The sequence below is a fragment of the Schistocerca serialis genome, chromosome 6 (genome assembly GCF_023864345.2).
Source record: "Schistocerca serialis cubense isolate TAMUIC-IGC-003099 chromosome 6, iqSchSeri2.2, whole genome shotgun sequence".
Lineage (NCBI taxonomy): Eukaryota > Metazoa > Arthropoda > Insecta > Orthoptera > Acrididae > Schistocerca > Schistocerca serialis.
Window position 1 is genome coordinate 580,137,547 of NC_064643.1, and position 11,373 is coordinate 580,148,919.

General features: G+C 45.0%; 1 protein-coding gene across 1 annotated transcript in view; it reads right to left on the bottom strand.

Moving 5' to 3' along the window:
* Nucleotides 1–9,913, bottom strand: part of LOC126484996 (semaphorin-1A) — a 348,769-nt gene extending 338,856 nt beyond the window's left edge. The window contains exons 1-2 of the mRNA XM_050108602.1: nucleotides 9,910–9,913; nucleotides 8,834–8,930 (exon numbers count right to left, since the gene is read on the bottom strand). Of these exons, the coding sequence (XP_049964559.1) occupies nucleotides 8,834–8,930; nucleotides 9,910–9,913 (101 nt within the window). The remainder of the gene's footprint in view (nucleotides 1–8,833; nucleotides 8,931–9,909) is intronic.
* Nucleotides 9,914–11,373: the final 1,460 nt, after the last annotated feature.

Below are 11,373 nucleotides of genomic sequence, written 5' to 3' on the forward strand. Positions count from 1 at the left end.
GCGAAACTTTATACTTACACATTTAACTTCCATTTTTTTCCTGTCTGTATGAATAAATGAATGTGCTTTACTCCGATGAACAACGAGAAGCAGGACTGTCGTCATTGACAGGTACACACAGCGACTGGTCTGGCTATAATAAACAGTCTGTGAACTCAGAGAAAATTTTAATGAATGTTTCTATCATCTTCACTATATAAATAAATCAATGCGCAACTGAACCCATATATATATCGGGAGTGATGTAAATGCCCGCTAGACAGGGAAGGCGAACGAAACAGGATACTAAATCCGGCTCGGTCGTATTCATATATTTCGCATTTGTATGCGCCCGATATGGCTGGCAGCTAGAGAGACGGACATCCGTGCTGCCCTGCTGGCGGATCGCATTAGCAAGTCAATACTCCGACAGTCACTGAAAAAGGTATGCGAAAATATGAGTCTTAGCAACGAAACAAATAAAAAATCCATGACCTGTCTGCGTTGCCCTATGCTCTGGTGACCTTTAATGCTTCTCTTACGTACTTGGCTGTAGGATTCCAATAAGCAATATTCTTTACGTATTGGACCATACCCAGGCAATCATTCGATAATATAAACTTACTACTGTAATATGCGTTGTTTACCTCATCGGCAGGTTTCTTTTTTTTTCTACGTATGAGGCAGTTAAAATTTTCGAGGAACGTTGATGTGTCGTCGATTTTGGAGAAGCCTGGTTTGTGCGAAACACAATAGCTAACTCTACAAAATCAAATTAATTAAGGATTTTATTAAGAAAATATTTCCCTGGAAAAACTACAGAAATTATTTCTTACAATGGTTTATCTTGCCATAATACAGTAACTATTTCTTGATACAAAATTGTTCGGATTCAGTTAACAATATTCCTTTTTTGACTTGTGTTTTGTTTACGACGCACGTAGAAAGGTGTAGCGCAATAACAGGAGAGAAGACGCGCAATGCGATGCACCAGCCTTTAGCACCACTCTGTTGTATCTACAGCATGAACCACTTAGCGCCACTTAACAATGGCCTTCTTGTTAGTACACCAATAAGAACGCTAACATAATGCATCATTACAGCTGACAAAAAGTAAACATACAAATATTACGTTAACAAGAGAAGGGATTCATTCATGTTTGCCTCAGGGAGTGTCCGCACGGTTTGACGCGCCATGTCACGGATTGCGCGGCCCCTCCCGCCGGAGGTTAGAGTCCTCTCTCGGGCATGAGTGTGAAACTTAACTTCATTGAAAACCAGGCAAATCGAAAGTAAATTCTGTTTGTTTAATTTATTGTCAGAAGTACGAAAATTGACAGAACAGAGATAACGCTTATATCTAGCGAACATCTCAATCGATAAAAGATCGACATCATTAATGCCAATTTAAGAACTTCAGTGGTTGCTGAAGCTACTACACAAATATCGCGTCGCAAGTTGTCTTTCGATTACAGACCTTGTTTGGACATTTATCATCGAGCTAAAGTGTGGCCATTCATAGTAGTTAATCATATCAAAGAAATATATATATATATATATATATATATATATATATATATATATATATATAAAAAGTAAAAACCGAGTTAAGGAAAAACTATAGTGTCCTACGATTTCTAACAAAGTACCACGAGAAGTGAACCTTGTATTGGATTATCTCCGGACAATAATACTAATAATAAAATTTTATTTCACAGTAATATTAAAGGGAATAACATTTCAGCGGACAAAACATCGTGCTGTGTTGAAAGGACCCTGTGTCTTTTGAAGGAATTACTGACGTGTACAAGGGCTACGCTAATCAAAGATAGCAATTCATCTTGAAACGCAAATCACCCACATAGTAACTGCTAAAAAGCATCTTTCGTGGCAACAGCTAAACAACGCAACTAGCCGACAGTAATAATTTGAATCTAAACTTATTAGCAAGAGAGACTTTAAAAGATTTTTGTAACATCGAGCCGGCCCGAGTGGCCGCGCAGTTCTAGGCGCTTCAGTCTGGAACCGAGCGACCGCTACCGTCTCAGATTCGAATCCTGCCTCGGGCATGGATATGTGTGATGTCCTTAGGTTAGTTAGATTTAAGTAGTTCTGAGTTCTAGGGGACTGATGACCTCAGCAGTTAAGTCCCATAACACTCATAGCCATTTGAACCATTTTTTGTAACATTGCATACAGACTCATATTAGCGCAAAGAGCGGACATTATCAAAAAATTTAACTGAAGTAGCAGATAGTGTAATGTCGCCTCGCTTTCATGTACCTCGACAAGGTGAAGAATACTGGCTGGGCATATAAAAAGGACATTACACTTTCGACTCTCCTGGAAGTGCCAGTAGGCAGCAATAGAAGGCTTCACAGTCCAAATAACCCTTAGTCAGTTCCACTCCTCAACCCACGACTTTGCTAACGCTGCCTTACCAATACAAACAAACCAAAAATTAAGTGACTAACTTTGGACGTGATAATTAAAAGTTTAGGACCAGTTCTCTTGCTCGTCAGACTTGAATTACTCGCGCGGACACGGGCAACCAAAATCGCACACCAGTTTCCAGAAGAGCGGAAGGAGCAGGACTTCCTACGAATCCGCCGCCGCCGGGAGGACTCGGCGCCAGACGCGCAAAGTGCAGTGAGTGGCAGCGCGGAGAAAGTCCTCCAGCGGAGATCCATCACTGCGCGCCTCGAGAGCAGGCGACGCATTAGCAGCGCGCGCCGCACGCTGTTTGTTCCGGAGCTCCACACGACGAATGTATTCATTTGCGGGAGAGGCGGCGTCGGCGGCGGCGGGGCCATCCGTCTTCCGGCGAGACGTCGCCGCGGCGAGCGGAGGCGCTGTCGCCGGCGGCGATCGACTAGCGAGCGCCGCCTCGGAGGCACAAGCCGCGTCCTTACTTATCCTCGCCTGCACTTCGGGCCTGCCGGGCCAACTTATCCTCTCCCGTCCGATGTCGCCGTTCAGCCGTGGTCGCTTTCCGTGGTGTGTACTCTACTGATGAGCCAAAGAAACTGCCTATTCAAGTACAGAAACAGGCAGAACATGGCACTGCGGTCGACAACGCCCGTATAAGTGCTAGATCGGTTACTGCTGCTACAATGGTAGGTTATCAAGATTCAACTGAGTTTGAATATGGTGTTGGCGCACGAGCGATGGGACACAGCATCTCCGAGGTAGCGATGAAGTATGGATTTCCCCATACGACCATTTCACGATAGTACTGTGAACCATGGACCTTGCCGTTGGTGGGGAGGCTTGCGTGCCTCAGCGATACACATAGCCGTACCGTAGGTGCATCCACAACGGAGGGGTATCTGTTGAGAGGCCAGACAAACGTGTGGTTCCTGAAGAGGGGCAGCAGCCTTTTCAGTAGCTGCAGGGGCAACAGTCTGGATGATTGACTGCTCTGGTCTTGTAACACTAATCAAAACGGCCTTGCTGTGCTGGTACTGCGAACGGCTGAAAGCAAGGTAAAAGTACAGCCGTAATTTTTTCCGAGGGCATACAGCTTTACTGTAAGCTTGGAGAGCTGCATCAAACCAGTCTCTGGACTGAAGACCACAACAACAACAACAACAACAACAACAACAACTGTGAATATCAGGAATCCGGTAAAACATCAAATCTCCGACGTCGCTCCTGCCGGAAAAAGGTCCTGCAAGAACGGGACCAACTACGACTGAAGAGAATCGTTCTGCGTGACAGAAGTGCAACCCTTCCGCAAAGTGCTGCAGATTTCACTGCTGGGCCATCAACAAGTGTCTGCGTGCGATCTATTCAATGAAACATTATCGATATGCGCTCTTGGAACCGAATGCCCACTTATGCATCCTTGATGACTGCAGGACACAAAGCTGTATGCCTCTAATGGTTCAAATGGCTCTGAGCACTATGGGACTCAACTTCTGAGGTCATCAGTCCCCTAGAACTTAGAAAGACTTAAACCTAACTAACCTAAGGACATCACACACATCCATGCCCGTGGCAGGATTCGAATTTGCGACCGTAGTGGCCGCGCGGTTCCAGACTGTAGTACCTATAACCACTCGGCCACCCCGGCCGGCTTTATGCCTCGCCTGGGCCCATCAACACCGACATTGTACTGTTGATGACTGAAAACATGTTGCCTGGTCGGACAAGTCTCGTTTCAAGTTGTTTCGAGCGGATGGACATGTGTGGGGGTGGAGACAATTTCATGAATCCGTGGACCTGCATGTCAACAGGGCGCTGTAAAAGCTGGTGGAGGCTCTATAATGGCGGCGTGGGGCGTGTGTAGTTGGAGTGATATGAGAACTCTGATCCGTCTAGACACGATTCTGACAGGTGACACATACGTAAATACCCTGTCTGATCACGTGCATCCATTCATCTTCATAGTGTATTCCGACGGACTTGAGAAATTCCAGTAGTACAAGGCGACACCCCACACATCCAGTATTGCTACAGAGTGGCTCCCCGAACACTCTTCTGAGTTAAAATACTTCCGTTTGGCATTGACTCAGTGAGTTGTTGGATGTCCTCTTGAGGAATATCGCGCCAGATTCTGTCCAACTGGCGCGTTAGATCACCAAAATCCCGAGATTGTTGGGGAACTCTGCCCACATTCTTCGAAATGATCTCAGTTGGGGTGTGGTTGCTGGCGGGGGTGGAATTTGCCACCCATGAGAACAAGCAGTAGAAACTTTCGCCGTACGCGGGCGGGTGTATCTTGCTGAAATGTAAGTCCGGGATGCCTTGCCACGAAGGATAATAAAACGGGAAGTAGAATCTCGATGCGTCGCCAGAGGCGTCTTCCGTCTGAAATCGCACTAACTGGAGTGGAATTGTCTTCAGTGATGAGTTCCGCTTCATACTAAGCCCTGATGACCAGCCTTCTCACACGCCATGCGGGAGTCACAACATTCGAACAGCGCATAAGAATCAACTCTTAGAAAGAGAGGATATTCGGTGAATGCATTGTCGTGGCCGTTCCCGGAGTTAAATCGCATGGAGCACATGCTGGGATGCGTTGGGCAGACGTATTCCAGAATGCCTACATGCACCAATGAGTATCAAAGCAATTGTCAACTGCACTGCTGGAGAAAATGATCGTCCTTCCTCTAGAACGCCTTACAGACCTTGCAGGCAGCATGAGAGCACGTTGTAGACCATGCACTGCTGTTCTTGGTGATCACACGCCCTATTAAGAAACCTTGTCCCGTCATTCGTAATGCACGGGAGACCATCATGAACAGTGGTGACATCAGTATAATTATCTCTGTTCGCATCATTATTTCTTTCAAGTATCTTTTGTGCTGCACTGTGGTAGTTGTTTCTGTCCATGGCCCAAGTTTCACCGAGCTATGTTCATTGGCAATGACACATGGGAAACATACTTTCGTTCTTAAGTTTTGCACACCAGTGTGTATCCACGCTCCTCAGTAGGGGAGAATGGCGGGGGGGGGGGGGGGGGGAGGGTTTGAAGGTAGTCTGTGTGGTAAGGGGCAACTAGTTTTTTCATCCCTTGCTAGGAAAGACAGCACACATGCGGGTTACCATGTCAAGGCAGCGGGTGGCAAGTGTGGTTGGCGGCCAACCGCCACCAGCGAGAACGGTCGGCGGCGGTCCGCGACAAGGCGCTCCGGCACGGCCGCAGCTACGCGACGGATGGCGGCGGGGTTAATCGCGGCGATATATCTGGCAGACCGCCGTAATGAAACTCTGTGACGCCGGCGCACGCGTTCATTAGGGCAGGGAGACGGCGCCACGCCGCGGCGGCTCGCAGCGCCAGCAGCAAAAACTTTGCGAGAGCAGCCGGAGGGGACGTGTCGCAGTTGGGAGCGAGGAGGAGGAAGAACAGCTGCTGGGAAGTCTGTCTGCCGCGTGATGTGCCTGCTCGTCTGGCCTCACAGGTTGCACACAGGATGCCAGCGGTCTAACAGTTGCATAAGACGAGAAGACGAGCGCACGTGTCCTACGTGGGATGATCAAAAACGACTGGAAATTTTTGGAAACATTTTCGGAGAAAAGCGATCTTGTAAGCTATATAAAATTAGTGGATAACAAGTCTAGATCGCAATGGCTATTTTATTTAAAAAGACCGGTTTCAGCCGAGACTTTGGCCATCTTCAGAGTAGCACCGTGAAGGTTAGAAATCGTGTTAGTTACATAAAGAACTCAGTGACTTAATATAAGTAATTTACACTTACTAAAAGCGAAGAGTGGTTACCCATCAGCTGAAGCCGACGATGTCCAGTCGCTGAAACTGCTGCTGTTGGCTAGGCAGCATAGCCTTATATATTAGTAGATCTAGTGAGGGCGTATTTGTGCTGATTGACGTCACCGTCAGCCAATGAGGAACGATGTACATAGATTACATATCATTTGAAGTGCAGTTTATCTAAAAGTGAATAATTATTTTAAAAAAGTGGTGTCTATAGGACAAATGGTTCAAATGGCTCTGAGCACTAAGGGACTTAACATCTGAGGTCATCAGTCCCCTAAATCTTAGAACTATTTAAACCTAACTAAGCTAAAGACATTAAACACATCCATGCCCGAAACAGGATTCGAACCTGCGACCGTAGCGGTCGCGCGGTTCCAAACTGAAGCCCCTAGAACCTCTCGGCCACACCGGCAGGCTCTATAGGACAGAAAGATTATTAAAATAGTGAATACTGTAATAAGATTATTTCAAAGTTATTTCTCGTATTTCTTGTAGTACTATGTGGCGAAAATAATTTATTTAAGCAGGATAACATATCCATAGCATCGGCTACTTTGTCAGTAGAATGTGTGTATAGAATAAACAAATGCATTTGTGTAAAATAATTATCAACTATGAAATTAGAGAGTAATTATGCTGTGTTCTCAATAATACGAAATTTAATAGAACACTGGTGCACTTTTCTGGTCTGAACTTGGTATCTACGGACGCCGTTGCTATGGAGACGACTTAGTAAGATGGCCAGCAAATGTCAAAACTGTGTATCACGGGCGCCATGTGTTACCACAACGACTGAGGTAGATCATAGCTGTCAAAGAAAATGAGGAGGTGTCTTCTGAAGTGGTGCCAGTACAGTTTTTACTATCAGTTTTTTTAAATAAAATAATCTTTGCGATTTAGACTGTTTTTCGCTAATTTATATAACACGGACTGAGACTGCTTTTTTCTGTAGCTTCCGTGGTAAGGTTCCTATCTGTGCCATCAGTGTCTGAAAAGACCGTATATTTGTGTGTAATGTCCACAGGCGGCAGCACTATCGTATCGATTGGTTGTTAGTAATGCTGTATCTTTCAGATGCTCTTTGCATTTCGCATACCAAACAATGGAGGTGATGCGAGAGCAGCAGTACGGCGCAACAAAATTCTGTGTTTGTTTAAGCCATGCAACCACTGAGACTTAAAAAAAAGCTGCAACAAGTGTACGGTGATAAGGAGATACACAACCTCGTACGACAGTCTTTAGATATTTCAAGGACTTCAAAGAAGGCCGACTTGCATGTGTTAAGCAAGGTGGACTTGGTGTTTCAGCTTTTGCTGTGACTGAAGTCAACGGCACAGATGCGGTGATTGTCCGTGACGATTATATTACGTAACCTCAGTGAAGTGTTGAGAATTTCGTATGGCAATGTCTTTACGATTATGCAGGATCATCTCCATATGATCTGTGTTTGTGCCACGTCTGTTGACTCCCAAACAAGAGATTGAGGTACTGCGTCTCTTTGCTGGCGGAGAGTATGCGCTTCTGAAATCCATTATCACCGGTGATGAGTCATGGCTACATCATTGTGACCCTGAAGGAAAACGAGCCCGGCACAGTGTGGAAATCGCCAGGTTCTCCAATAGCAAAAAATGCGAATGTGGAAATGTGTTCAGCATCTGTACGGAAAGTGATGGTGGCTACATTTTTTTGACTGTCATGGCATGATTTACCGGCAAGTGGTTCCCACTCACACTGATCTTACAGCAGTACAGTACACGTTGGTATTGGCTAAAATCAGGAAGCACATATCCAGGAAACGACCAGAACTTTCTCGGACTAGGTGGCGACTTCATCATGACAATGCCCGGCCTCACGTTGCAAATCAAGTAACGCAGTTTGTGTCCCGGTTCAGCATTATCGGTATACTTATCCGCCTTGTAGACTCGATCTTACACCCTGTAATTTGTTTTTATTCCCATCACTAAAGGAAAAGCTTTTGGGCATTCGATTTAAGAACTCTGAAACAGCGGTCAAGAAAAGTGAGGCAACCACCACACAGACAACAAGCATTATACGACGAATGACAAAAAGGGCTGTTACATTTGCTTAGGAACAATTTGTCGTGGTACGTAAATTTGTTTTGTCGTTGAATTACGGTCGTAAGTTGTGCCATCTTTCATCAAAACCGATTACCTTAGTGACAGTGGTCAAGCGATTAACTTCAGTAGTAGAAAATTGATCTTTAATTCTGCAGCAGAGTTTGCACGGATCGTAAACTTCCAGGTTCAAACTTTGTGTCGAACTGGGTCTAGAACCTGGGACCTTTGCTTTTCACGGGCAAATGCTGTTCTACTGAGCTATCCCAACAGGATTCACGACCCGCCCTCTCACATTATGTCTGTCTGTACCTCTCTGCTTTACCTGCTGTATCATATGTGTATTGTCTACTGGAAGCAATGAATAGTTGTGACGGTGACCTTATTTACAAGGGAAGTCACATTTGAAAATGCCGGTCGATATTGGGGCGATGTCAGGGACTAGATACAGACGTGTTAGTCCATGAAATAACGTGGGATTCGTGTACTTGTTTGTTGATTTTTAAATTCTAGATCGGCCACTGTGGGAGTAAGTAAAGAAAAGACAATCTGTACTCACCTAGCTCCTACGAGGAGCGAGTTGTGGTCCTTCTCCAGCAGCTTGAAGTGGTCTTTGTGCGATTCATTGCCCAGGAAGCGTTGCACCCGTTCCTCACCTGTAACAGGAAACGATGTGGGCAATTAATATGGTTCCCAGTTACACTCGTATCGCCTACGTCCGATATACGAGATACAGTCCGTACATTTCAAGTCATTATGAACAACGTGAAGTAAATAGTCATTTATTGTGCTATTACGAGTTCTTTGCTGTTTCTACATCTACATACATACTCCGCAATCCACCATACTGTGCGTGGCGGAGGGTACCTCGTACAACAACTAGCATCTTCTTTCCGTGTTCCGCTCCCAAACAGAACGAGGGACAAATGACTGCCTATATGCCTCTGTACGAACCCTAATCTCTCTTATCTTATCTTTGTGGTCTTTCCGCGAAATGTAAGTTGGCGGCAGTAAAATTGTACTGCAGTCAGCCTCAAATGCTGGTTCTCTAAATTTCCTCAGTAGCGATTCACGAAAAGAACGCCTCCCTTCCTCTAGAGACTCCCACCCGAGTTGCTGAAACATTTCGTAACACTCGCGTGAGGATCAAAAATACCAGTAACAAATCTAGCAGCCCGCCTCTAAATTGCTTCTATGTCCTCCCTCAATCCGACTTGATAGGGATCCCAAACGCTAGATCAGTACTCAAGAATAAGTCGTATTAGTGTTTTATAAGCGGTCTCCTTCACAGATGAACAACATCTTCCCAAAATTCTACCAATGAACCGAAGATGACTATCCGCCTTCCCCACAACTGCCATTACATGCTTGTCCCACTTCATATCGTTCTGCAGTGTTATGCCTAAATATTTAATCGACGTGACTGTGTCAAGCGCTACACTACTAATGGAGTATTCAAACATTACAGGATTCTTTTTCCTATTCATCTGCATTAATTAACATTTATCTATATTTAGAGTTAGCTGCCATTCTTTACACCAATCACAAATCGCGTCCAAGTCATCTTGTATTCTCCTACAGTCACTCAACGACGACACCTTCCCGTACACCACAGCATCATCAGCAAAAAGCCGCACATTGCTATCCACCCTATCCAAAAGCTCATTTATGTAGATAGAAAACAACAGCGGACCTACCACACTTCCCTGGGGCACTCCAGATGATACCCTCACCTCCGATGAGCACGCACCATCGAGGACAACGTACTGGGTTCTATTACTTAAGAAGTCTTCGAGCCACTCACATACTTGGGAACCAATCCCATATGCTCGTACCTTAGTTAGGAGTCTGCAGTGGGGCACCGAATCAAACGCTTTCCAGAAGTCAAGGAATATGGCATCCGTCTCAAACCCTTGATCCATCGTTCGCAAGATACCATGTGAAAAAAGGGCGAGTTGCATTTCGCAGGAGCGATGCTTTCTAAAACCGTGCTGATGCATGGACAGCAACTTCTCTGTCTCAAGGACATTCATTATATTCGAATTGAGAATATATTCGAGAATCCTGCAACAAACCGATGTTAAGGATATTGGTCTGTAATTTTGAGGATCCGTCCTTCTACCCTTCTTAAATACAGGCGTCACCTGCGCTTTTTCCAGTCGCTCGGGACTTTACGTTGGGCAAGAGATTCGCGATAAATGAAAGCTAAGTAAGGAGCCGATGCAGTAGAGTACTCTTTGTAAAACTAGGTGAACTGAATTGGTGAAGAGCACTGTGTAGCCAAAATGAATTTGCGTACGTTTCTGCGGTGTTATCAAGAAGTGACATTGTTTTCATTATCCGTGGACGACTAGACAGCTCACAGAAGAACGACGATGATATCCTGGTTCGTCAGTTAAAATTTACTCTTCGAGACTTCACGCAGTCAATGGAACGAAACTCCGCTTCCATTTTTTAATTATTTGGTACATAAAGTATTTTCTACTTAAAGTACTGTCTCCTCGCGAGAGGCGAGATAATAGAAACTCACTAATCCTTCCAGTGAGGCTAACAGTCACAAAAATTTATGTCAACTTAAAGTCTGCAGTTCGTCCTATTCTACAAACGATTAAGAATTTTTACATCGTGATGATACATGTACAGAGCAGGCGGTGAGAAATGAAGGAATCTCTGTGCTATAGCATATTGTTCTGGCTAACAAATAGTCATTACTATGTACTGTTATCTGTTCATAATCAGTATGAACAGCCAAAACGTATTACAGGGCTCTAATGGCGTCCCCGTGGGGCTAGGTCGGTCACAACAGATCCCACGACAAACAACCTACTGATTGCCGTGTCTTATTGGACACTCCACATGGACATACGGGAAAAGTACAGAGTGACCTGATTAAAAAGCGCCACTCAAATGGCCACACACACACATTTTGTTTAACATCTGAAATTAGTAGAATGTTTTACAGCCATGTTGTTCCCCCATTCTTTGAGTATGAATTCGGCACTCTGCCCGATTCACTGATACTCTGACATGGTGGCTAATAATATCACCATAATAGAAAACAACAGATTGTCCACTTCCCCTTTCGTGAAACGGCAGCAG